Genomic DNA, 27,552 nt, shown 5'->3' with positions numbered 1-27,552 from the left:
CTGCGACCCTGTTCGGAAAAATGGATGGCTGGATGTTTGCATGATTATTTTATTATCTTTTGAGAGATACCTGTCTCATATTATGACAGAAACAAAAAAGAACAAGTAGAGAACTGAATGCTAGAGGAACATAACAGTACAAATACAGAAAGATTTCTTTGTATTAAAATTAGGAGCAGATCCCACAGAGAATTCCTCTTTGCAGTGTAGTGCTTCAGGTTAATTCATCAATAATTTTAAACAACAATGATGATGGTCAACATGACAATGTTTAAATTCCATTTGTAAAGGTACTGATTTCATGAAAAAAAAAAATATATATATATATATATTTGTGTGTGATGCCATAATTAATCTAATATTGTTTTTGTTATAGCTTCTTATTTGGACTCCCATCTTTTCCCCGAGCACAGTGGCACAGTTGTTAGTGTTGCCTTGCACCAAAAAGGTCCTGCATTTGAATCCTGGCCAGGGGTCTTTCTGCATGGAGTTTGCATGTTCTCCCTGTGCATGAGTTGGCTCTCTCTGGGTACTCTGGCTTCTAGATGGAAGGATAATTTGTGGAGTTGTCTTGCAGTTATTTGTAAGAACTGAACCTTTGGCAACATGTTTTATCAAAAGCAAACATGTACCTTCCAGGTCAGTGTCCCTTTTCAGCCTCACGTGTACCATTTCAGATTTATCTTCACAAGGGATGATGCAGAATTTTCATCTTCATGTTAAATTAAGTGTATAAATTTGACTATGCCTATGATTGCAATCCATTAACCGATTCGTTTGGAAATCAAGGTCCCAGAGGCCGGAGGAAGCATGGAGAGGCACAAAAACCCCAAGAATTTGAAGTCCATTTTGTAGAGTTTTGCTCTACTATATGGATCTCTCAAATTAATGTAATAGCAACCTGTGTTTGTATGACCTTGAACCATTCGGATTATTTGTATGTTGGTAGGTGATGTAGTATGAGTAGAAATAAGTGTGCGTGTTGAGTGGTTGTATGTGAGCGAGTTTGTCAACTGGAAGTGCACAGTTGTTGGTGTGGCGAGAACGGTAGAAGGCCTGCAACACACAGCATCCAGAAGCAGCAAAAGACAGGTGGACTTGGTTCCAGAAGGCAGCAGCAGCACCAGGGAAACAGAGACAAGGCATCACCCCAGGGCAGCCATATGCCCAATGCAGAGGTGGGTTGTCAGCGAGGCACAGGAGCAGCAGCCCCCAGGCCAAACAGGCATAGGGTGAGACCCAGGGCAGAGGGTTGCTTTTCACAGATTAATAAAGAATTAAAGGAATTCAAGTTATTAACTTTCGTTTGTGATTTATTGCTCATATAAATGCTCTCTAAACAATTGTTTTGGTAAAAATAAAATCTATCAATAATAATAATAATAATCATAAATAAAATCATCACAATGACGCTCACATGAAATTATATTGCACAATTAGACGTCTCAACAAGAATCACAGAACACAAGTGTTGTTGCTCAGGCTGTGTGTGGGAATGTTCTGAGGTCTGTGGGTAAAGACTGAAAAACCGGTTTCTTTTCCAGGGCAACGAAAGTCCGTATCCCGTCGTCCTTACGCTCCATGGCTTTATAAATCCCATTCTGAGGATCATCTTCTCCAATGTCCAAACATTAGGTTTCTCTTCAGAGATTTACACCAGAACAAGAGATTTGTTTTCATGTTGTTTCAGTTTTGATTTGGAATGTCTGTGTCCCCAGAAAACAATCAAACAAACATAAAAAAAAGTGTTTTACATAATCTCAGAAATTAAAACTTGTTCTTCAGTGAACGTGGGTTCTCTATTTCACATACGATTAGTGTCCTCCGTCAACAAAATGAAGTGCCAGCCCCCTTTCAGGCTGCTGTGAGCTCAGCTTGCTGCCATTTCACAGCCTTGGACCCAGCTCAGACCTGTGATTGGCCAGCTGCAGAAGGGTGAGAAACAGATGCCAGTGGTGCCCCTGTTCTAGGTTGTGATTCAGAGTGTTCTGTGTTCAGATGTTGTCCACGGATGCCCTCAGTTCAGGACACAGCTCCTTCAGCAACATTTCCATCAACACCTAACAGAAAAAGTCAGACATGATAGTTTGGTTTAGGGCTGAAATGAACAGACTCCTGTTTGATGCTGAAGGTGTCTGTCTTACATAGATGAGATGTTTGTTGGCATTTTCCTCCTGCAGAGCATTGAAGATCTTGATGATTCCAAAGCGAGCATTCTGCTGGCCAACAAGATTTGCAAGTGCATCTGGTAAAAACAAAAGCACACAGATATCTTTCAGTGTGTACTTAAAGGATCTGTAATAAGTACCCATCGAACCACTAAATACAGTGTCTTGCAATGTTTTCATACTCATTGAACCTTTCCACATTTCGCACGTTACGACCACAAAGATGTTCTGTCATTAACCAACAGAGTACAGATCTGTGAAATTTAAAGCAGGGCTGGGCTATAAAAAAGTATCAAAGCTGCAGAGATCCACGGCTCTGGAGGAGGAACCTGTCGACAGGACAACGCACAAATCTGACCTTTGTGGAACAGTGAAAAGATGCAAGTCTTTGTTGACACAAAGGCAGAAAACTAACGCTGAACACATCACCCTGAACACACCATCCCTACCATAAGACATGCTGGTAGCAGCGTAATGATGTGGAGATGCTTTCTTAAACAGAGACACAGAGCAATTCTGGAAGTTAATCTGTTAGAGGCTACAAAACACTTGAAGCTGAGGTGGAGGTTCATCTTCCTGCAGGACAATGACCCTAAACATACAGCCAGAGCTGCAATGGTACGGTTCAAATCAAAACACATTCATGTGTTAAGACGACCCAGTCAGACTCCAGACGAGACCTGAAAACCCATGTCCACAAACACTCCATCCAGTCCAACTGAGACAGAGCTTTTTTGAATGACTGGGCAAAGATGTGCAACATATTAAATCGGGGGCTGAATAGAAATGTTCAACACTCTTTTCAAATCTCCTTTTTTTTTCCCCCATTCTTTTAACTTGCAGTTATGAATAACTTTGTGCTGGTTTATCAAATAGAATCCCAAATAAAGTACACTGAAGTCTAGTTGTAGTGTGAAGAAATGCATGGATAAATGCTTCTGCAAGCCACACTTCATCCTCCTACACATGTTTCCATGCGTTCCTACCTGGAATATTGTCCAGGAGTTTCTGTTGAGCCCGCTCCTTGGTTTCACTGCGTTCAGAATCAGTTCGGACCTTGCCATGAGGTGCCAACATCCCATTAGGCCAGAAGGTGTCCCTGAACACACTGATGTAACACACCAGCATCTGCTCACAGAAGATCCAGTTTACAGTGTCCCGGATCTGTCTAAGAAATGGATAATGTTAGCCTCAGAGGTCTGGTCGTAGAAAGACAAACAAAAAATATCTAAAAATGCCAGCATTTACTTGTTGATAGTTCGTCCAAATGTAACCTGGACTAGTGCAATTAGAGTCTTTCTCACCCACTTAAACACTGAGCAGAGAAACAGACAGAAAGAAGTTAGATAAATTCACTCTGATGCAGTCACAATGCATGATGTTGTTAGTGAGCTGCTCACTTCCTCGAAGTTCAAAGATTTCCCCAATGAGCATGAAGCAGGGTTCAGCCAGAGCGTTTCTGCGTCCGTCTGTTTCATCGCCGTAGTCCGACAGGTCGCTGTCATCATCCCCGTCTTCCTACAAACAGCAACCACAGCCAGAACAATGCAGTGGAAGTTCAGCATTCAGGACAAAATGTCTTCATTAGCATGCTGGAAAACCTGGATGTTAGCATGTACCTCAGTATGGGAGAAGAAATCTCCAGGTAACCTCTCCAGAAAGGAGGCCAATGAGAAAGAGGACTTCTTCTGAATAGACATCACCTAGAACACAAATCAGAACATACAATTGCTGTGTTAAAAACAACATTTATAGCTGATTTTCATGCAAAGAATCCACGTTGAATGGAGGAACAAGAACATCACACCTTTTACATGTTTTAAAAATATGTTCATTCAAATGTGTATGAAGTAAAAATCTGTTACTTTGAGGTGTTCTGGAGATGGGCTCAGAAAGGCGTAGAGCACCTCTGACTGGCACAGTCGTTCATCTGTCAGCAGCCGCTGCAACATAAACATTCACACAGACAGAGATGGTGTGGAAGGTCAACCAGCGCCACTCTGATTAGGGTAACCCTTGTTTTATTACCACAACAAGTTACAAGCACCATGTCTGTTCTGGTGGCCGGCTACAAGAGGACACAGTCCTGCTAATGAACCAGCGAAAACCAGCTTTCTTTACTTGTGTTACTCTAAAATACACAAGATTTATCTCCATAAATTCATCTACTGGAAAACTACCACAAAATCAAGTGGCTGTTTATTAGACATTTTTAATTAGGTTTGAGTGTCAAAACAAATATGACAACAAAACAATGATGGACTTATTATGTCAATGTTAAAATATTTGAGCAACAATGAGAATAACAGTTTGTGGTATTTTTAATTAAAGTTATCCTACAGTGTTAGTCACATACCAGCTTATATCTTATATAAAGAAGACAACAGATCCTAGTCTTCAGTTACCTGGAGAAAGGCATTGAGCTGTGCTTTACTCTTTTCTAAGAACTTCTGGTCAATGGATTTGAAGGGAAGTTTACTAAGTGATGGTAGCTGGACTTTCTTCAAACATGGAAAACACTGAGAAGGACAAAAAAAGATAAGTTAACAATTATTACTGGTATGTAACAGGTAAACAATAACAGCTAAAACATGGCCTTATGCATGTTCATGTCTGCTTTCTGTTGAACACAGTCTGCAGTAACATTTTTACCAGAACTACACAGCGAGTGTCAGACAAGACTTGGATTTGATCAGAAATGCCACAGATTGATCATTCCTCCCCAGCACTGCAGTTTCACACGAGATTATCTGATGCGACAAATGATGGCAGAAGTCCAAATATGTGAAGTTTAGGTCATGAAACAACAACAACAAAAAATGGCCCAATGAGGCTGGAATCATGACCCAGAGTTGAAATGGCTGCTGTTTGTGTAAAACGTGGTGAAAACAGACAGGCGTTGGATACTGCTGGTATCTCATTAAAACAGCTGCACACATGGTGCTGTGCAGCCTCTATTAGTGAACATGATGCTCTACTGTTCTGAACTCATAAAACGGAATGAAAATGTGTTCAGCCTGTATTACTAATGGTACCCACTGGTTTTCTGGCTAGAAAGCGCTGATCTCAGGTTGGGACACCATTAGATCTGAGCTCTGACAAGAGATGCACCAATCAGTCTTTTCACCGAGGATACAGTTTTCTTTAAGGTCTGACCTGCCAGTTCCAATTTGGATTAGGATTTTTCAGGAGTATAACACAAAGAATAGAAAATAATGTGGCGCAGGTTGACAATATTGAATCCAAGAGAAACTGAATTACAAGATTATCCCCATTTATCCATCGAAGCATATGAGACTAACCTTTAGCTCATTTTTAGTACACAAAAAAACAAAGTGCATCACTGAACATCCTGTTGGTTGATTTGATTTTAGACCACAAATCATTTGTGGTCTAAAATCAAATCAACCAACAGGATGTTGGCAGTTCTTAGTTTTGATTCTTTCAGAGAAAAAAAACCTAAACATTTCCAAGGGTTGAACTGCTGATCAGCGATCAGATCAGAGACGATCATGGGAAAATTGTCTAATTCCGATCTCTGGCCAAATGATTGGTCCATCTGAAGTTCTGACTTCCAAATCAAACAAAATGCACCAGAAGTTATAGAAAAAGGAATAAAACCGAAGGGCAGCACACTTGAAGGTCTGATGCCGTTTTACCTCAGTGAGCTTGCGGTGTAACATCTGGAATTCAGTGAGCTTCCTCTGGACGCTCCAGCGGCTGTTGGCGGTTTCCTCTCCTTCCATCAGACTAACACACACGCTGTAACAAGCTACAGTCTCGCCCGCTTCTTCTGCGGCCTGAGGTCCAAAAACACGCAGTGTAACACGGGTCTGAGGGACTCTAAACTATATTAGCTGTACTTCCTCTGCTGTGAACTCCTGTGGTGCTTAAGGCCATGAAACCATGTCAACATTTAGCTAGTCGAACTCAAGCACTGCACCACAATTAATTAGCAGTCCTTCACAATTATGATAATGCATGCATTGAAATTGCACAGAGCAGTTCTACCTGTTACATTGAGAGATGATGTTGATATCATATGGAGAGTAGAGCTAACAGTTTGTAAGTGTAGGAAACTCACTCCTCTTGTTTTGTTATGATAAAAGTGAGCATGGTTACCTCAGCAGTGGTGATATTAGCCCTCCAGTGACCTAGGTTTTCACACCACCAGTCAGTCCTGGTTATGTGCTGCTGGAGTTCACTATGCTCCTTTTCCATGGCTCCAATCTCTTCTTTTAGTTTGCTTACTATCTACAAACACACAGAGCGATTTTAAGCACGAAAAACAACGTTTTATAAACGCTTGAAGTCAGCATGTTGGTTGATGCTGACGTGCTTATTTCCTACCTTTTTGTCGGGTTTTGGTGCGTTCTGGATGGAGCCCAGAGCCTGTCGCTTGTACTCCAGTTTGTCATACAGCTGCCGTAGTTTGGTAGCAGCGTAGCTGGCTTGCTCGTTGATTCCTTTAGTGCCCTCATCGCACCCCTTCTCTCCTGCATCTAGACCCTGGCACTGCCCACAAAGGGACACAAAAGAATATGATGAGAGCATTTAACTACTTATACACACACAAACATAAAAGCTAATATCAATAATATCCATATGATGGAGATGCCTCTCTTTTATGTGTGTAGCTGACCCCTTCGCCTTTTTCTTCTGGGCTGCACTGTGACTGGCTGTGGGGCTCATCTCGTCTGATCAGCCTGTCATAGAGGTCAGAAACCAGGAAGGAAGGGTAGTAACGCTCCCTCATTGTCTCGGCCACCTGGAGAACATTTCAATATACTTTACTGTTACTGTAGAACATAACAAAACAGTAAAAAGGCAAATTCGTCTTGTAATTTTAAAAAGCAACGTATCTTTGGCAAAGCAAAATAAATTCTTCCAGGTCACACCGAACCATAGGATTGTTAGGCTTTTTTACTCCTGCCTTGTAAAAGTATCTATACCCCTTCTACCTTATATTTTGTCATATTACAACCACAAGTTTTAATATATTTTAATAGTATTTTAAGTGTTACACCAAAACAAATAACTACATAATTATAAAGCAGAACACTTTTTTTTTTTTATAACTTCCGAATAATAGTGTCGCACGAATTTGTATTGCATTCATTTCCCCCGAGTCACTATGTAAAAACTACAAGTGCATTTACAGCTGCAAGCTTTTGGGGGTATTTATCAGCCTAGCTGAGCTTGAGCTCCTCCACCCTATAGCATGATGGTGTATTCAGGGTAATGCCTGGTGTTAGTTTTCCACCACACACAGCATTTTGATCTTATCTGAACAGAGCAGCGTTCTTTAGCTTTGCTGTGTCCCTTCATAGCTTATCACAAACTGCAAACAGGACTTCTGTTTTGAAAACCACGTCTCCTTTTCCTTCCACTTCACAATCATGCACTTAGCTGTGTTGGTCTAATCACATAAAATGCCAGTTGAAGGTTGTGGTTGTAACATGAAGAAATGTAGAAAAGCTAAAGAGGCAAGCATGCTTTCCAAGGTAATGTAAAGAAATTAAAAACATTTTACCTGCTCCTGCAGTCTGACAAAGACCTCAGTTCCTCTGTTCCCCACCAGACTCTGTTGGATCTCCTTGAGAAGAAACTTTTCCACTTGGATCTCTTTGCTCTCCACAAAGAACTTCTGGTAGATTTCCCCCACGATTTGGGGCACTTCATTCTGTCAAACAAACAATGACCAGCTAACAATACTGGCACTGCCTTAACACACTGCACCGCAACATCACCCCTCGCCCATCCAAACACACCTAAAGCAAATTTTTGTAGAAACCATGACCCCCAAAAAAACCACCTGACACCTTCAACAGCCATGTTTTCTGCTGCTATCTTTAAAATCATAAAAATGTACATAACCCTGTTTATTAGAAAACATCTCTCAACCCTGGCTAGAATAGAAGTTCATTTTCAAATTCCTTAGTAGAAATGATACTTTTAGTTCTGTAAGTATAAGCACAAGAACTGCTGAGGAATGTATGAACAGAATACCTTATTGGCAGTTTTCAGCATTTCCACCAGTTCCCAGAAGCTTATCAGAGCTCTCTTATCGACTCTTTCCATGTAAACTCGAAAATGCTCTCTGTAACCTGGGTTACACAAAATGTCGTCAAACTGGAGGATCTGAATGAAAAAGGAGAAAACAATAAACCGAAGTCCTGTTTTGCCACATGTCCTTTGAAAACTAAGCATGTTCTGCTGTGGTGGTTTGACTGGAAACTCTTCAGTGCTCTTCTGCGTCTAACCTTCTGACTCTGAGGGTCGTCGCCTTCATCAGCTCCTCCTTCCTCACTGTTCTCGTAGTTTGGTCCACCCAGCAGGCGGATGCGTTTCTCGCATTGTTTCTTGGCAACAGTCAGCTGATTGATGTATCGTTTCATGTCCCTGGCCCTCAGCAGGTCTGCCTTCATGGCCGCAGACTCTCTACCTTTGCGCTCTAAGTGAGAGAATGAAGAAGAAGCTGAGCAGGTCACCTTGTGTGGACAAAGTGTTCACTGAAGTGTATTAACAAAACAAAAAAAACACACTCTTTTCAGTCATGGATTGAGCTTGTCCAGTGTAAGACATCATTAGATGCATGCCGATAGGCCTGGCTAAATAAACCCGAGAGGAACCCTGTTTAAATACAAGAAAATCTCTGCTAAAGCAGATGAAACATAAACTCTCACATTCATCTGATATGGAGAATAACAGCTTAGGAGCCTGTTTATGAACGCCTAAGCAGAAGTTGTATAATTAAAAAGTTTACATGGATCACATAATAATTAATTTACTGTTTGCCTGAGACGTCTAACTCAAAAGGATGCATGAAGATTGACTGTAGAATTATAGCGGAGCAGATTCCTGTGTTACTTTGCTGATGCAGCATTCGGTGTAAGGCTATAGGAACATTTTCAGTTAGCATAAAGATGGTATTTCCAATAATTCTATTATTATTGATACATTTACATTGTATTTGATTAAAAAGGCATTTTATACTGATCTAACCAGGTTGTGTGTTTGGTCCAAAGCATTTGTTTTTCTTTTCAGACGACTAAAATCCTGTTTTGACTTTTAATTATTACGGAGGACCTCATCTGTGAAGTGGATAAACAACGTGATTCATTGAAAATAAGAATGATTTCAACACAGTGGTTATAAAGTTAGGCTTTAAAGGAATATTCTACTCCTAATTGGAAATCTCATATTGAATAAATAAAGAGAAAAGTATGTAAAAGTAGCACCATACAGAATAACGCAAAACGTCTTTTGGAAGCATCAGGACTTATTTTGCACGGTTTATTTATCCTTCCATCTTTGAGTTATTGTATATGGGTTTGGGCATTTATGATGAATATCTGCCTTAAAAACAGATGGCCATAAAAATCTTAAACAGAGTGATACAGAAAAACATATCAACAGTCATGTTAGGTCAAGTTTCAATGAAGTTGGATATGCACAAATTACATTTAAAAAAATGGCAGTAGTAATGTGTCAAATAATGTACAGGAGGGGGTCTTTTTTCCCCCCAGTTACATTAAGCAGAAATATATTTGTATTTATTTCATCTGCACAGATTGAGACTCCCTAATATCCCCAAAGAAGTAGATACTGTACGCCTGCAGTTAGATGAGGTCACTCGGGTATAATGACAGGCAACAACACCCTCATGTATACACTTTAGTGAGAGTAAAGACAGCAACGCTGGTTAGTAGCTCGCTATTTCTTCTCTTAGCTGTACATAATCCATGAATATTGCTTTCAAAGTGCTTGTAAAGAAACTGAGCTAACGCAACTGGAGAGGGACAATGATATCCCAGTCTAAGTGGCCAACCTCCTAGCTACCTTTGGGAACATGCTGAGCATACTGCACAGTCCTCTCAGCTCCAGAGAACAAAAGTGCAGCAGACTACGCTAAAGCCCATTAATCACTGCTGCCACATGCTTTGTTCACTGTTCTAGACAAGGATGCTATTCTGTTGATTTCCTTTTACCTTTTTGCTTCTTGAGCTGAGGCAAGCTGCTGATGGTGGTAGCGTGGATAATTTCTACCACTATCTGATACCTGGGAGGAGATGGAGCCCGGAAAAACAATCAGTACAAGCTGTTCAAGGTGAAAGAACAATAAACTAGAATACCTAACAGAAAATGCATCTTGAAAAGATACAACATATTTACAAGGAAATGTCCTTTTGATTCTTTAATTGCTAAAATATGTCAAAAGTCAGTCAGTGTGTTGTCATTATTTCCGACACTAATGAGACAATACAACAGTATCATGTCTAACCCCCTTTAGATCTACCGTACGGCTTTAGAGACAGTCTCTGTTCCCATGGAAACCCCACAGCAGCAAAAACTATTAGTGAATAACACGTCTGTTATTGGGTTTATACACACAGCATGATGCATTCAGAGAACGTTTGTGCAGGTACAGAGCATTCTGAGTTTAATGAGGCTATGTGTGTGCGCGTGTGTGTGTGTGTGCAAGCCGCCGCTGCCATGCCTGAGTTGTTTGAGGAAATTGACATCAGCAGAAGTTGATATCAATTTGATGAAGTCTTCATACGAGGCAGCGTAGGTGTAGGCTTTTTTCTGCTGCTCAGCCTGCTGCTCCCTCTGCTCCAGCTGAGACAGCAGCATCCTGTTTATCGAGTCCGGATCACTGAGCACCTCCACCAGAGGCTTCAACACTGCAACACAAACGATACAAAGACATCAAGGTATTTCACTGCTGAAAGCAAACTGGCTTTTAACAGTATCTGAGCTTTAATCAAAGCTTACAAGTGTGAAAAAAATGACAATATGTGCATATATAAATTGCAAATGCAGAACAGACGCTCAGACACAATGTCAGATACCACCCTTTATTTCCCTGTTCCCATGGTGAATCATAGCACTAAAGCTGTGTGGATAATGGATTTCTTTTTTTTATCTCGGCCATTACCCATGTGTTTATCTCTGAATAAACATAATAAGAGCTTCCAGCTCAGAAATCAGTACTCCGCTCAGTTTAACCACATCAAACATCTAGAAGACAACTGAGATGGATCAGAACTTATTCGTTCTACTTTAAAAAATAAAACATGTTTTTAACAGATTCTCATTCAGCCTTGCATCCAGTGGAGACAGTAAGGCAGGTCAGTACCTTTGGTCGTTATAACTTCTGTGAGGCAGCAGCGTAGCGTGTGAGACTTGGCATCCTTCTGTGGCAGCAGGCATAGCAGCAGGATTCTAGCTACACATCGGAGGAAGGCCATCTCTGAGTCGGGGCTGACCAAACAGGGATGGAGAGGAAACGGACGAACAACTTCCTCAGGTCTTTGTACACAAACAAAACCATAAATAAATATCAACAGATTAGCACAGGCATATTGTTCTGAAATGATCCTACGATACCATCATTAATTATTTTAAAACTGCTTTATCACTGATCCACAAAGGGTCAAAATTCAGCATAAGGGTTCAAATACATCAATAAGGCATAATTTTCATGGACACCATAACTAGAGTGCAGCCTAATACACCACAAACTGCAGAACACCCTGTATTCTGACAGCTTTCTGTCAGAAGGAGCATTAATATTCAGCGATTTGAGCTACTGTAGTCCATCTGTTGTATCAGACTTCATGTGCATCAATGATATAATGACACTCATCACTTTCCTTAAACCACGTTTTATAAATACAGACTACTGCAAACAGGAACCAGTCCAGAAGAGCACCACTTAAGGAGACGCTCTGACCCAATCACCAAGCCATCACAATTTGGCTCTTGTCAAACCAGCTTAAATTCTTCCATTTACCCCTTTTTTCCTGCTTGTAATTCATTCACTTTGAGGACAAAATGTTCACATGAAGAGTTAATCTTTTGTTATTCACTTCACCTGTCAGGGGTGATAATCTTAGGCCTATATTATTATTGGTGTATACAGGTCCTTCTCAAAATATTAGCATATTGTGATAAAGTTCATTATTTTCCATAACGTCATGATGAAAATGTAACATTCATATATTTTAGATTCATTGCACACTAACTGAAATATTTCAGGTCTTTTATTGTCTTAATACGGATGATTTTGGCATACAGCTCATGAAAACCCAAAATTCCTATCTCACAAAATTAGCATATTTCATCCGACCAATAAAAGAAAAGTGTTTTTAATACATAAAACGTCAACCTTCAAATAATCAAGTACAGTTATGCACTCAATACTTGGTCAGGAATCCTTTTGCAGAAATGACTGCTTCAATGCGGCGTGGCATGGAGGCAATCAGCCTGTGGCACTGCTGAGGTCTTATGGAGGCCCAGGATGCTTCGATAGCGGCCTTTAGCTCATCCAGAGTGTTGGGTCTTGAGTCTCTCAACGTTCTCTGCACAATATCCCACAGATTATCTATGGGGTTCAGGTCAGGAGAGTTGGCAGGCCAATTGAGCACAGTGATACCATGGTCAGTAAACCATTTACCAGTGGTTTTGGCACTGTGAGCAGGTGCCAGGTCGTGCTGAAAAATTAAATCTTCATCTCCATAAAGCTTTTCAGCAGATGGAAGCATGAAGTGCTCCAAAATCTCCTGATAGCTAGCTGCATTGACCCTGCCCTTTATAAAACACAGTGGACCAACACCAGCAGCTGACACGGCACCCCAGACCATCACTGACTGTGGGTACTTGACACTGGACTTCTGGCATTTTGGCATTTCCTTCTCCCCAGTCTTCCTCCAGACTCTGGCACCTTGATTTCTGAATGACATGCAGAATTTGCTTTCATCCGAAAAAAGTACTTTGGACCACTGAGCAACAGTCCAGTGCTGCTTCTCTGAAGCCCAGGTCAGGCGCTTCTGCCGCTGTTTCTGGTTCAAAAGTGGCTTGACGTGGGGAATGCGGCACCTGTAGCCCATTTCCTGCACACACCTGTGCACGGTGGCTCTGGATGTTTCTACTCCAGACTCAGTCCACTGCTTCCGCAGGTCCCCCAAGGTCTGGAATCGGCCCTTCTCCACAATCTTCCTCAGGGTCCGGTCACCTCTTCTCGTTGTGCAGCGTTTTCTGCCACACTTTTTCCTTCCCACAGACTTCCCACTGAGGTGCCTTGATACAGCACTCTGGGAACAGCCTATTCGTTCAGAAATTTCTATCTGTGTCTTACCCTCTTGCTTGAGGGTGTCAATAGTGGCCTTCTGGACAGCAGTCAGGTCAGCAGTCTTACCCATGATTGGGGTTTTGAGTGATGAACCAGGCTGGGAGTTTTAAAGGCCTCAGGAATCTTTTGCAGGTGTTTAGAGTTAACTCGTTGATTCAGATGATTAGGTTCATAGCTCGTTTAGAGACCCTTTTAATGATATGCTAATTTTGTGAGATAGGAATTTTGGGTTTTCATGAGCTGTATGCCAAAATCATCCGTATTAAGACAATAAAAGACCTGAAATATTTCAGTTAGTGTGCAATGAATCTAAAATATATGAATGTTAAATTTTCATCATGACATTATGGAAAATAATGAACTTTATCACAATATGCTAATATTTTGAGAAGGACCTGTATGTATGTACACCGATAATGATGCAATTGGCTGAGTTTCCTTGGATGGAAAACTTTTTACCAGTCTGAAAAATGAACTGAACTTGACGGTATTGTTTTCGAACTAGGATTACATTGGAACATATGTAATTGAATTTGAAGCTGTCTGTATAGATGTAATGTGAAATGTCTCAAGATGACAATGGTTATGCATCAGAGCTACAAAAATAAACTGAATTGAAAAGATTTGATGCTCATGATGAGCGTATGCTAACTTCTGAAACAGAGAACTGTTTCTCAGTCTGAGTTTAACGTCAGATCGGGTCATATGAGGCATGGTTGCCATGACATATCTAACGCTGTGTCGTTATTTATTTATTAGCCGACAGAACAAGACACACTTGCTGCTACTCTCATTGTTTCTAACCTACCGACATCGAGGGGAGCCAGACGTCACTGTGGCATGATCAAATTGTGAGCTTCGCCTAGCTTGTCAAGATAATAAAACCAGATCATGCGTGAGTCACCACTGTCTGTCTTCTTCTGTGTGTATTACAGAGGGAAGTGAGCTAGGCCGATTTTAATGTCATTTACGCTGCATCAAACTGATGTAATTTCACTCCATCAGCGTGCATGAAATTACACTGGTGGGTGTAGATATCTTTTCAACAGCAAATCAAAAGTGGAACATGGCTGAAAAACAACGAGTCATACATCAGAACACAGGAAGTTGTAGTGAGAAGCTTCGAGGACCGGCACCAAAACGCAATATTGCAGTTCCCTTACTGTATATAGCAACACAGATACAGCGGGGCAGAAAAGCAAACCCTGGCAAATGACTAACTGTGTGTCTGTGTACCTTCCAGATGCAGCCTTGAGGTCAGTGAAGTGGGAATGAAGGATACGGACACTGTCGTAGCACACTACATTGACAACATCTATGTCAGCGAGTCTGGATCTCAACTGGCCAATCATCTGCCACCAGTCCTCCAGCAGCATGGAGTACAGCTGGCCCTCATCACGACTCAGGGGGATGTACCAGGACAGGATGTAGTCTCTGAAGGCATAGTCGAACACTGGGGGGAGGAAGAGGGAGGATTCCAGTACAAGTTTTGTTCAAATATAAATACAGTACTAAGTGAAAGCCGCAGCAAGAAAGGCAAAGATCAACAGTTCAATGAAATACAGTTTCATTTGCCAGTCCTGGCATCTGAATTGTTTTTACCAAACCACGAGATAAACATCAATGCACACAATTAGTCCAACGGGTTTCATTTCCCGAATGCCCTGGTGCAGCAGAGGCAGCAAGGTATAAAACGACAGGTTAGCGATGACTCATAAAAACAAAGACAACCTCTCACATTGACATGACAGAACCAAATCGATGGACAGACTGTAGGAGGAAGACAGAAACTGGAGACAGACAAGCTCAGCTCATTCAACATATGCACACAGAGGCTCACATGCTACTAATCTGAAAATATACAGGCTGTAAAAGAGATTGCTGCCTAATTATCAACTACAGCAGCTATTAGAACTGCTAGTTACTGTTTGGATGATTGCAGTCATGCTGTTGGCCTCACTGTTAGTCAACCTTTTTCATATAATGAACGCATTTTAACAAAACAAAGAATACTGATAACAGATCCGATTTGCTCTCGACAATGATATGGATTTTCACACCATTAAATTAAATGAATTTAATTTAATCATCTTTATTGGTCATTGCACATGTACATTACAACGAAATTTGTCCTCTGCATTTAACCCATCCCTTACAGGGAGCAGTGGGCTGCCGTTGTGCGGCGCCCGGGGAGCATTCTGGGGCTAAGGGTCTTGCTCAGGGACCCAGAGTGGCAATCAGTGGGATACGAATCTGGCCCCTTGTGTCCCTTCCGGAACGCAAACCTCCTGTTCTAACCACTAGGCCCCACTCCCCCACTGCCTATTAATCTTTTAGCATGCAGACCGGCTGGGCTTGTGTTCTGCTGTCCTGTTTCTCATTCCGACCCCATTCTCTGAGAACATCCAGAGCAAGTGATGTGGCTCATCTATCAGTCAGGTAGTCTGACTGACAACCTGTGGGGGGGAACAGTGGCTTAGAAAACTCTGACTGAACACAGTGATGCCCAGTCACCTGCTCTAGTGTTAGAACAAAGCCCTGTGTTGCAATGCAGGCATTAATGTGCCTCTAATGTGAAGCAACGTTTTTACCTGGAACATTATTTCTTTCCACCAGCTTAAACCAAGTTTCATGATTTGAACTGAACATTTACAACCAGAGCACGTGTTGTTCACTTAGGTTTGGGCACTGCACAGGTCCGAAACACAGACCGATAGACAAAGTCATCAGATCAGTCATGGAGCAAAAGCTCGCTCTGAATCTAATGCCATCACCTATTACACCTGCCAGTCACATTGGAGCTTGTACAAATCCCCTTCTTCTACTGTGTAGGCGTTTGTTAACTCAGTATAAATCCTGGAGCCATCTGCTGCTTGGCAGGCCCACACACACACACACAGAGCTCTTCTCACTGTGTATATTTGTGTTTGTGCAAATGCCTCTGCATCTCCTCACCAGGCCTTTTACTGGTGTTCAGGAGGTTACTGAGAAGTGGTGATGATTGACAGAAGCAGAGGTCCAGCAGTCAGCTTTCTTTCTTTAAACCAGAGGTTGATTTTTTTTTCCCCCCACCAACGTTTTAGGAATGATAGACCTCATAATGCTGCAAACTACAGAAGCCAGAAATCTCCATGGAAATGACACAGCTGTACAACCTGTATGTTTTCAGGCTGCAGCTCCATGAGCTGGACGTTCTTCCTAACAAAGAAACTAACAACAAAGATAGGTTTCATAAGAGACATGATATGTATTTGAGATCAAAAATATAGTCCAAGTTACTAAAGTTCTGTATTATTGAGATGCTTCAGATTTCACTCAAAGAAAGCAGATATTTATGAATTTATTTAAAGAGCAAGAGAACGATACTTTAAAGAGATAACAGGAAGGCTGAGCAGAGTACAGAAAACTCCTCTGTTATGTCATAACAGCTTTGAAAAAAAAAATGGCACAAGGCTGTTTCTGTTCCTAATTCAAATAATTATAGATTTCACATGCCAGAATGAGTTAATATACAGAATTAAATGCTGTTCTTATATATTCTTGGATTATAGTTCTTAAAGAGAAGTTGGAATCATCTGAAATCAGCTCTGGCAAGAGGAAAAAAAAACTGAGATGGAAATCAACCACAAAACTCTAAAAAGTGCATCTCTTATGTTTGAATACCTGCTTAAGCCCTGCAGGAAGCTTTCACCCAAATGAGTAAACCCTGTAGGCCTCTCAAAAATCCTGTTTATATGTGAAGACACCTCTGAAGCAAAGGGGATTAATTACCTTCCTTCAGGGCTTTGTCCACATTGTGGGACACCACCACTCTTCTGCTCTGGCTCGACTCCTGCGCAGGCACCGAAAATCGACTCTGAGGAACCAAAAAAAGCACCAAGTCACTTCACTTCAACCTCAGACGGGGAAAGTAGAACAATCTGATAAGAGTAGCAGGTAACGGTTTCTAAAGATAACGGCAAAAACAAAAGGGGAACTGTATTCCTGATAAACAAGGAGGCCCCTTTTTGTCAGGCCTCATGCAACATGTCAGCTAGACAAATGTCTGTGCCGATCTCCCTCTAATGTCAAGATCAATAAGTCATCAGCACACAACGAGGCAGATGAAAGACAAGCCAGCAGCCAGTTGCAAACGCAGCATCATTTTACTTGAAGGGTCAATTCCTATTTACTGTGTGCAGAATGGAAATTGACGAGGATGGCAGGTTTTCATTAATTGTAGATCAAGATTGAAATCAAAAGGGATACTTTTGCAGAATGTTTTTTTGTCAGGGGCGGGGGTGGGTATTTAGTTGTATGAGGGCTTGCCCGGGGCACCATTTATGCAAGCACCGCAACTGGCCGAGTTGTTTTTGTTGTTTTCATTGTTAGATGCTAATATGTGTCAATACGCTTTACCAAAATGTGTTACTATACACAGAAGTCATGCAGGTGGGTAACTGTTTTTATTAAGAAAGGACTCATCATCTTCCTACCATCAGCCTGTTGAAGAACTCCAGACGAGCAGCTGACTGTCTTCTGTTTCGGTCAAAGCAGCTGACTTTGAGGGGGCTCTTCCTGACCAGCAGAACGAAGCTCCCGGCCAGGAAGCACAGTAAGGCGAATGAGACATAGATGAAAAGCTTCAGTAGGAAAGAGGTGAGAGTCAGACCTCCCCAGGCCAGCTGAAACGCAACTGCCGCCACCACGCCCAGAAAGAAAGCCGGGACGACCCGGAAAGAGGAGCCGCCGATGGAGTCGGGACTGGCAGACATGGGCTCCTCTTCTCTGATGCTGCTGCTGCTGCTGCTACTCCCTCCAGCCAGCGGCATAGTGGTAGTTGAGGGGGTGGGCATGCTGCGACCCCACCATCCATATATGTGTCACTGCTTGTTAGGCTGCAACTCTGCAGGTCCCTGCGGCAGGTATACGGTGTGCACTCCGGTATCCCATCGACTACAGGACTGTCTCCAAAAAGAGGCATCCCCGCTCTGACATCTCCTACTCGAGCGGCGCCGCTATGTCTTCCCCGCTCCTAGCATCGGGCCACCCCGTGGCAACAGGCACTGAGCTCCGCCTGCAACAATCCAGGCAGGAAACGACCCGCGCTTATCTAGGAATTGGTAACAGTCTCCCGGAGAACAGACAGAAAGACCCAGGGTGATGAGATGATGGATGAAGTGACAAAAGCCGTCACCTTGGAGACAAATAGGCGGAAGGAGCTTAGTGACGGTTAAATGAACCAACAAGAACTGCACCCAAAAACAACAATGTAAAGTAATAATGTTGCTCTAAAAGAAACTAAAAACAATCAAACAGTGCAATTAAAATTGATGTACAGTTGCCCACCAAGCACACTGACGGACTGTAGCCAACTAGCTTGCTCGCTTAGGAACCAGTTCAACATCAGCTAAGGTTAGCTTACTTACCTCTCGCTCAAAATACTATCGGACAAAAACATTACATTCCTGTTTTCCAAACAGTTACATACCAGATCATTTCAACTGGCTGGGCAAACATATTGTAAACACTGCAACTGTTTTGTTTAAGGACCGACAAAAACAGCAAGTAAATGCTTTTCTCCTTAAACCTCCAGCTGACTAACAATCTCGCTCAACGTGAAGCGCTGTCAGCCAATGAGCGTTGGTGTTAAGCAGTGACGTGTCGCCCGTTTTTAACCTCTGCACAGTTTGAAAAGGCGGAGAGTCTGAACACAGCAGTCGATTCACTGGTAAAAGCGCCGCCCACCACGGCGGCTACCCTCATCGTTTAATCAAGCGTACCAAAAGATAAAGGCTTGTGCCTCAGTTCTGTGACGACAGATTTTTGCCTCCGACAGCCGTTCACAAAGGCGCCATTCAACGTCAATACTGGCAGATGTTTTCACAGCGTGCGATGAAAAATTACAATTGAACTATATCTATATTATATATTATCACACATATCACGTTCTTAAAATATTAAAAGCGTTTTAATAAACTAAAAGAAGTGGACTTCATTTTACAGCTGGAAGTATGTGAGTTATTCAGTCCACACTGATCTACATGTTCTGAATGGTAAGATGTGTCTTTATTTGTCACATCTGAACAATATTGTAAACTTCTGCCAACCTTTTCTGACAGAAACACTCAGACACGTTTCATTATGTTCAAAGTCTACAAAATAATGTGGGTATTAAGAATATGACCTTCAAAACTGACATCCATATTTGAATTTTTCACAATTCAAAAGCTACCCAGAATCCTCCTATCCACGAATAACATTTTACATATCTGAAACATCATTATTTCCAGGAAAAATTACTTTTCCTTTATGAATGAGGTGTACAGGGCTTGCATCTTCAGATATTCACAAGTACATTCTTCCATTCTGAAATTAACATTATGGACGTCTTAATAAGTGTCTACAAAAAGAAACTGCAATTTGGAATCACAATAATCTTTATTTGCCAAGTTTGTGCATATAAACAAGGAATTTGAATTAGGTTCCGCTTCGCTCTTAGTGCAGGCATTTTGAATGTAAATATATAAGAAGGGATATAAAAATAAATGGTTTTTATTAAATATGTATATATATTACCTTGTTTTTAGAAAAGATGGACACATGGTTGAATTAGTGTAAATATACAGGGTATCGATCTGAGTACCCTGACTGTCAAGGGCTCATCAGAGAGACAGTCTGGGGAAACCAAATGTCTCTGTGGTGGCTGTTTTTTACAAAGGTGGTCTGTAGTGTTGACCTGAAGGTAAAAGTCTAAACAGTTTGTGTCCAGGATGTGTGGTCTCTGCAGAGATTTTCTTGATCAAACCAATGAGAGTTGTGCCATCTGCAAACTTTGGGAGTTTCACAGACAGACTGCTGAGGTGTGATTTACAAAGAGGAGTGGGGAGAGAACACACCCCTGGGGAGTTGCCATTGCTGATGGTTCTTGTGCAGGAGAAGATGCTCCCCAGCCTCACCTGCTGCTGTCAGTCAGTCAGTCAGGAAGCTGGTGATCTACTGACAAGTGGAAGGCAGCATTTTGAGCTCGGTGAGCCGATAGTGGAGGATATCTGGGTTTATGGTGCTGAAGGCCGAGTAGAAAGTCCACAAACAGGATCCTGGCATATGTCCCTGGATGCTTGAGGTGGTTCAGGATGAAGTGTAGTCCTAGCAATATCTGCTGACCTGTTTGCCCGGTAAGCAAAATACAGGGGGTCCAGTAGGGGGCCTGTGATGTCCTTCAAATACTTCAACACCGGTTGCTTAAAGGATTTCATGACCACAAACGTCAGAGCAACAAGCCTGTAGTCATTTAACCCTGTGATGGTGGGTTTCTTGGGAATTGGAATGATGTTGAAGCATATAAAAAGACTTGTTGAAGACCTGAGTGAAGATGGGGGCCAGTCAGTCAGTGCAGGTTCCCAGGTATGAGGGGAAAACATTGTCAGGTCATATGCAGTTCCTTTGTTAATGCCAATATGTTTCATTTTAGATATCTAAAATGAAAATCTTTTTTAGACATCTAAAATATGTACTAATTTAGAATACAAAGTGGTAGATTAGTGCAAAGGTAATTAGAGATAGGGGGTGAGTTTTACTATGTTACAACAGCCTACTGGGACATAAGTAATAGTTGTTTCATTGACCTATGAACTGTGAGAAAGTCACATGTGGACACCCAGAAATCACAAACATCCACAGCTATAGATCTAGTGAACACAGATCTTACTGCTCTTGAAACAAATGAGTAGAAAGACATTTTAAGAAGATTGCAATTGTGAACCCAAAATAAGATTTGCTTCTAACAACAAACCAACAACAAGCAACAAGTTGTTCTTAGATAAATAATGAAAATAATGGAAATCAGATGGATCATGTTTCTCCTTGGGTCCCCATTAGAATCTGCTCACCTCTGTAATTGTGATCCCAAAGCCACACATTATTGTATCAGAACATGTTTATTTTATTGACCACCTGAAATTCTCTATAGCAGAACTATATCCTGTTTCAATTTGTGATATTAATCAAAAGCAAGACAAAGTACCACCATATCATTGAATGCAATCCACTTTATTTTATATGGATTTATTTGCAAATACATTTTATGATCATTTTTTGATGAGTCCCTGGAGTGATCAGATTACACTCATTGACACGGTAGTTTTCAAATAAGATAATAAACCACTATCTATATGTAACTATATGTTATACAGATCAAATACACCTGTTCAGTCAATGGCAGCTATGTGATGTCTCCAGATTGTTTCTACCATTACTTGTCTGTAGCACTGACATCAGACTTCCTTTCGTGCCTTCAAAACAGACCCCTGGATGCGACTTCCTCTCGCAACATTCAAGTCTCCAAAACCCATCAAAACTTTTACAGGTCCTTGTTTTTATCTCCTACTTGTGAGTATTATGTATGCAACTCAGCTTCTGTTTACCTTCACTCTTCCCATGTAATGTTTACCCTTTTATTGACCTCTTAAAAAGTGCTTTGTCAAATATTTAGGTTTCTCTACTTTGCCAACACACAAGTATAATACAGAATACTTATGTTCTGTCAGGAGATAATCATTGCAATTTTAAATATTCAAAAAATATTTTTAAATGCAAAGTTTTTATTTTTTTATTTATTGATCATTTGCTAAAGAGAAACTCTAATCTGGTCATTAGTGAGACCAGTTTTGTAGTCTACAGGTCTCAGCTTCATGACACTGGTCTTCAGTGAGTACCACCACCCTCTCCAAGGGTACCAGACCATACCATCATCTGTCAAAGCACTGTAGTGTCCGTTGGGATAGTATAAGCCATTGAGATTGGCCAAGTGGCATCTACGAAAATTTTAAGCAAACAGAAAATGTACTTGTTAATTTTATTGGAAGACATAAAGGTGGATTTTTGTGTAGACTCCTTGATGGTGTAGCCCATACTTGTTGAACCACCAGCCTCCTTTGTCTTCCTGAGCACAGTTGCCCCTGTAGTTGTCATTGTCCCGGTCGTAGGTGCTGAATTTCATACTCTGGTGACCTGCCCATTTGGCCTCAGGAACCTGGTAGCTTCCAGTCAAAGCATCCCCAGCAGTACCAACATAGTCTCCGAAGGTAAGGCGGTAGTAATCCTACTGACAGAAATAAAAAATAATGACATGCATGAGGTTAAAGGGATAGTTCAGGATTTTTTTACGTGAATTTATGTTAAAAGGTTAACTCTTAATAACTTAATGGCAACAGAAAACTCTTGTAGCATCTTCATTTTGTATAAATCTAGTTTAGTTGGAGGCTGCTACTAACATCCAGTCGGAGACGTCCAAGACCAAAGTGGACTTCTACCATCTCCCATCTCTAAAACGTTGGAAAACGTTTAAGACGTCACATTTGCAGTCGGTCATTATTTCTAGAGAAGCTGATGTTAACTTTAAACAGGAATCTTAGGTAGGAGGCAATGCGTCAATGATGATCCAGCTGTGTAAAATGTACTGAGAACTAAACTTGTGAAGCGTTTAGTCAGACCAACTACCTAATAGAAAAGTAGTATAAAACCTAATAAAATAGGGTTCACTTAACCAGTTATACCTGACTTTTACATGCTTCACACAAGAAGATCAATGCTGGTGCACCACGTCCAACCTCTATTTCCTGTCGAAATAATCCTCAGTTTCTCTGTAAATATCCTCCCAATGCAATTCTGACAATGGTTTAACGGTTCATGAAATAAGTTTTGCATAAACCACTATGATCTTTTCGTTTTCTTTTTTTTTTCTGAGAGCAAGCTGACAGGAAATTGAGAGAGAGAATGGGGGAAAACATGCAGCAAAGGTCAATTAGCTGGGACTTGAACCCGTGATGGCTGCATTAAGGACTAAGGCTTCCGTACATTGGGCCGCGCACTCTATGCCTGCACCAATAATCGCGCCCATGATGTTTTTTTAAGATTGAAGTTCTTTTAAGACAGTAGCGGTCCACTTTTGCCTTTGGTCATCTCAGACTAGCTTAGCTTCAGCCTCCAAAAGCAACTAACCTAGATTCACATTAAATGAAGATGTTAAGAAACCTTTCAATAAATGACCAGTTTATCAATTTACATTCCTATTCTTAGTTACACTTCATATATATTTTTTTTAATTTTCCCAATCCATTAGCCTTGAAATTGAGATCATTTTTCAACAAAAATATATTTTTGAATCATTTCTCAAAGAAGCGTTGAATGTTATGCATTCATATTCCATTAACTCTTAGGACTTGGACCTTTTCATTTGCTACTTGGAAGTTCTTGTACTCAGCATAGCGCTGGTGGCCATCAAAGTCTTCCAAGTTGATCTTCACTGAATAATTCCCTGCAAAAGAAGGATCCAGAGGAGAAATGATTAGCTTAAACAACACAAAATGTGGCCTGCGGGGTTTTACTAGTCCTCAGCACTATTGCCTTGCAACAAGAATGTCCTGGTGTTTGAATCCCAGCAAGAACCTCTGAGTGCAGAGCTTCGATGTCCACCTCATGCATGCATTGGCTTTTTCTGGGTACTCCAGCTTCATCCCACCAACCAATATAATGTATTTTAGGTTAATGGTCCCCCTCTAGGTTACCCTTAGCTAAACCTGTTTGAATACATTGTTTCCCTGTCCAGGGTGTACCCCACTTCTCCCTTATTGACCACTGGAGACAGGCAAAAATACCCCCTGACAACCTTCAAGTATTAGGCAGGGCTGGAAAATGGATGGGAGGACAATAATTCTACACAAGGGTTCTCCATGGCAAAAATAGTTGTATTTGACCACTTGATGGCAGCAGACAAACAATGACTACAAAAATGCCACATATGGCTTTTTACATAATGTGAACACTTAAAACAGCATTTGCATGTTTTAGTTTCTAGTCCTCGAGTTCTGTCTAAAAAATAACTGGCCTATTTTTATTACCATTTTATTCCTCCTACTATCAGGCTCTCAGTTTGAGACACTCTGGATTATCTGAGAAGGAAAGCAATATTGACCTTGTGTTGTGAGGAAATGCAGGTTGTCATTTCCAAGCCAAAATTCTGCATTCAAGTCTCCAAAGCCATCCTTATACTCTGTCCACGACCTGATGGATTGATGGTTGAGGAGACGTTTTAACATAGATGATTTAATCATTCTAAACTAATACTTATTTTAAAGTGTGTTGCAGCCCCACCTGTTAAATGTCTCTGTGCCATTGATCCGTCTCTGCAGGACAGTCCAGCCTCCTCCTTCAGTCATATCACAGTAGACTTTGACCGCTGAGGGGCTCCCACTGGGCTTGATCCGATACAGACCACTGGATTTAAAGCCCGAACTGTAGACCTGGGAGCAGTCTGATACACAAACATACACAAGTCTAGTTTCAGCTGTATTTCTCTGACCTACTGTATAAACAAAAACATTTTTAGCATGGTTTTCACAAGTTCCCCTCAGGGTGTGAGGCAGTGGCCCTGACCTGTGTACTGGGTGTCCTGGACCTGTTCAGATCTGGGATTGTTCATGTCGTCCTGTTGGCTCATCAGCTGTAATCTGCGTAGGAGGAGCTCCTGTTTCTGAAGCTCTCTCTTCAAAAGCTGCTCCTGCTCCCGCAATTGAGCCAGCTCTCCACTGCAGATGTCTGACGCCTACAAGCACACATACACATATAACAGTGTTCTCCCTGAAATGTCCATATCTGTTCCCTTTCATTCACTCATTTTGTTTCAAATATGCCTTTTAGAAAAAAAATACAGAAAATAAACCCTGTAAAATATAGAGTCTTTAAACTACATAGCTGAATCCACAAAAATGAAACCCATTGTCAGTTTATGTAAAAAAATATTTATAAAATGAAGATATGCAGAATGTGAAATATCTAGAGCAGAAACAACAGTTTACTCCAAAATGTCTGATAGATAGTTATTTTTCTTCTCACTCTGTGAAAGTCTGTGAAAGAGTTCATCTAAAATCCCTCCAATCAGAAGACTGATTCTTTGGAAATTAAAGAGGCCCAATCTGAATTTTGGGACTGATTTCCAGTCTGTCGTTTTTGTAAGGCTGTGACATGCCGATACCAAGTTTAGCTGATTCCTGTTTCTCTTGAAGAACAATATTTTAAAATGACATAACAACACTCCTAATATTTTTTCTCTAAGCTTTCTTCCATGAGCCGTCATAAAATATCTATGTTAGGATCGGAGGCGATGAGGGAACAGCGTGCTACTATTGTAAAACGATGACAGGGTCGACATTTTAAGCTTTTTGATGTGACAGAGATGCTAACCTGTGTTTGGTATTTCATAGTAACGCTTAGCACAGCAAATTACCATTGGTCTCCATCCACGTGTATGTTATAGAGAATGTGAAGCTCTAATATGAGTTTTCAAAAAGGCTGCAAATATTTTCAAATGTATTATGCTTGAAAGTAGAGAGAGGTTAAAAGCTAAAAAAGATTAAACAGAGCAGCCTCACTGTAATCTGTTCAGCCTTCCTGTTATCATCTATAGGTCTTTCTCTCTCTTACAGCCTGAATGAATGGCAGTGATTTCAGTCTCTAGATGTGTGAAGCTGGTAGAAACACACCACAAAGTACTTGCATCTGTAAATGCAGTGAAAGCTCTAGCATACACAAACCAATTAAATACACAAAACTTTGTGGTTTTAATGTGACAAAACATCACAAATTCAGTGGGTATGATGGTTTTATAAAGGACTGTATACAACATAAGCAATTAAAATGCACATCAGAACATCATACGTATTATTCAAAGTACTTACGTTGAGAAACTGGGTGCAAGCGGCCATCATTATCAGTCCTGTCAGTGAGGCAATAGAAGGGCCTCTCATCCTCTTCTTTTTAAAAATTGCAGTACAGCAAGGCGGGAAGTCAACAAACAAGACTAATACTTTAGAGAGCTTGGTTTTATCTGTCTGATTCTTGCCCTGGAAAAATGGCAAAATCTTCCTTCAACTGAGTCAAAACAAAGGAGCAACAAAGGAGGAGCACCTTTAGAAATGCCTGATTCTCTACGCTGATAAAATCCACCAAATGTTCAGGGAATGTTCAGAACAGATGTACCCTACAAGTGCCAAAACCAACTTCACTTCAAAAAGAAATCTCCAATATTGTCCTCATGAAATATGAAAGCCAACCTTATCTTTGCTATGTTAGCAGATGTACTGTGAACCAATAATTACTGTTAACAGAGTATTATGAAATACAGCTCAGCATTGTGCTACCTGTCTTTTCAGCTCTCCTCAGTTTAGGGCTCGATTCCTCTTTGAATCCTCTTGGCCACCATGCCTTATCTCCAATCTACCCATCCTCTTTAAGTGTCACTAAAAGGCTCGAGTAGTTATCTTGCTGATTAGCAGCATTGTGCCATTTGAAATAATTGTTTCAAGTGTCTAAATGCCACTGAAGGTCAGGTTTTGTAGGAGGAGGGAGAACAGAAAGGAATATTTTTCTGCATTATTTGGTTGCATAATTGTTCTGTGACTAATTTCAGACAGAAAACATCTCTATATAGTGCCAGGCAAACATACCTTTTACATTATTTCTACATTTAGTCGACTTACAATGACAACCTTTGATGTATTTTATTAGGATTTTTTGTGATTGACCAAAACAAAATAGAGCATAATTTTAAAGTGATATTAAAAGGATACATTTTGAAACATTTAACAAATAAAAAAGGGAAAACTGTGTTGTGCATTTATATTCGGGACATCAGCACATCTAGAGGCTGAAATAATTGCTCATTCTTCTTAGCAAAATAGCTCAAACTTAGTTGTGGACTTTGACTGAACTATTACATGCCATCAAAATATGCCACTGAGGGAATGTCAGTCTCAGAGTTTTAGTCTCATATGACCAAATCACCTTATTCCACATGTTTGCTGTGTCCCTTACATGGCTAGTGGCAAACTGCAAACGAGACTTCCTATTGTCATGAGGTGTGGTGGAGAAGCAGGACCTATGTTATCCTATAGGATGAACAGAATTTATTAAATGAAATGAGGAAACTTAAAGGGAGCACAAGGAAACAGGATGAGGAACACAACAGAATTACAGGCATTACAGCAGGAGAGAATGGCGTGAAAACCAGGAGAGTAACAGGAGAATCCAGCAGGGAGTAAATGCAACAGGTGATCTTAAATACTGAGGAATGAATGGAGAAATGTCATAGAATGCATGTGTGAGTAATCTAGAGGACATGAGGGACAGCTGAGACCAATGAATTGAGAGAAATGAAGGAGAGACGAGTAATGAGCAGGATCAGACAGAGTGGAACACAGGAAGTAAACA

General features: G+C 41.0%; 2 protein-coding genes across 3 annotated transcripts; both read right to left on the bottom strand.

The window, feature by feature from the left end:
- Nucleotides 1–1,295: 1,295 nt before the first annotated feature.
- Nucleotides 1,296–18,916, bottom strand: snx25 (sorting nexin 25). 2 transcript variants are annotated; one of them, XM_047354137.1, is made up of 22 exons: nucleotides 18,776–18,916; nucleotides 17,781–18,481; nucleotides 17,077–17,161; nucleotides 14,542–14,758; nucleotides 11,311–11,483; nucleotides 10,669–10,855; nucleotides 10,160–10,230; nucleotides 8,432–8,622; nucleotides 8,178–8,309; nucleotides 7,702–7,851; nucleotides 6,811–6,936; nucleotides 6,519–6,683; nucleotides 6,291–6,422; nucleotides 5,828–5,968; nucleotides 4,574–4,687; nucleotides 4,034–4,111; nucleotides 3,788–3,871; nucleotides 3,569–3,686; nucleotides 3,417–3,483; nucleotides 3,155–3,336; nucleotides 2,145–2,245; nucleotides 1,296–2,060 (listed from the first exon to the last, which is right to left on the bottom strand). In XM_047354137.1, the coding sequence occupies exons 2-22, from the start codon at nucleotides 18,138–18,140 to the stop codon at nucleotides 1,995–1,997; spliced, it is 2,940 nt and encodes a 979-aa protein (XP_047210093.1). In that variant the 5' UTR covers nucleotides 18,141–18,481; nucleotides 18,776–18,916; the 3' UTR covers nucleotides 1,296–1,994. The 2 variants fall into 2 exon arrangements, with proteins under 2 accessions (XP_047210093.1, XP_047210092.1); XM_047354136.1 differs by having other exon boundaries at nucleotides 18,714–18,913.
- A 2,401-nt stretch (nucleotides 18,917–21,317) lies between these two features.
- On the bottom strand, nucleotides 21,318–26,191 carry fgl1 (fibrinogen-like 1). The gene is made up of 7 exons (XM_047353924.1): nucleotides 26,022–26,191; nucleotides 24,721–24,889; nucleotides 24,439–24,598; nucleotides 24,260–24,348; nucleotides 23,514–23,602; nucleotides 22,200–22,387; nucleotides 21,318–22,100 (listed from the first exon to the last, which is right to left on the bottom strand). The coding sequence occupies exons 1-7, from the start codon at nucleotides 26,088–26,090 to the stop codon at nucleotides 21,914–21,916; spliced, it is 951 nt and encodes a 316-aa protein (XP_047209880.1). The 5' UTR covers nucleotides 26,091–26,191; the 3' UTR covers nucleotides 21,318–21,913.
- Between the last annotated feature and the right edge of the window lie 1,361 nt (nucleotides 26,192–27,552).

The sequence above is a fragment of the Girardinichthys multiradiatus genome, chromosome 23 (genome assembly GCF_021462225.1).
Source record: "Girardinichthys multiradiatus isolate DD_20200921_A chromosome 23, DD_fGirMul_XY1, whole genome shotgun sequence".
NCBI lineage: Eukaryota > Metazoa > Chordata > Actinopteri > Cyprinodontiformes > Goodeidae > Girardinichthys > Girardinichthys multiradiatus.
Note: the sequence above shows the minus strand (reverse complement) of the source record. Positions and strands in the feature narration are given on the sequence as shown.

What these genes read in the sequence shown, in the direction of transcription:
- fgl1 (XM_047353924.1), bottom strand. Translation starts at nt 26,090, where the DNA reads ATGAGAGGCCCTTCTATTGCCTCACTGACAGGACTGATAATGATGGCC. An exon ending in GCATTTCCTCACAACACAAG is followed by an intron (nt 23,603 to 24,259) that starts GTCAATATTGCT and finishes CTTCTTTTGCAG; the next exon opens with GGAATTATTCAGTGAAGATC. An exon ending in GGAGGCTGGTGGTTCAACAA is followed by an intron (nt 22,101 to 22,199) that starts GTATGGGCTACA and finishes AAATTTTCGTAG; the next exon opens with ATGCCACTTGGCCAATCTCA.
- snx25 (XM_047354137.1), bottom strand. Translation starts at nt 18,140, where the DNA reads ATGCCCACCCCCTCAACTACCACTATGCCGCTGGCTGGAGGGAGTAGC. An exon ending in TGCTGAAAACTGCCAATAAG is followed by an intron (nt 7,852 to 8,177) that starts GTATTCTGTTCA and finishes TTTGTTTGACAG; the next exon opens with AATGAAGTGCCCCAAATCGT. An exon ending in TTTGGACGAACTATCAACAA is followed by an intron (nt 3,337 to 3,416) that starts GTAAATGCTGGC and finishes TCCATTTCTTAG; the next exon opens with ACAGATCCGGGACACTGTAA.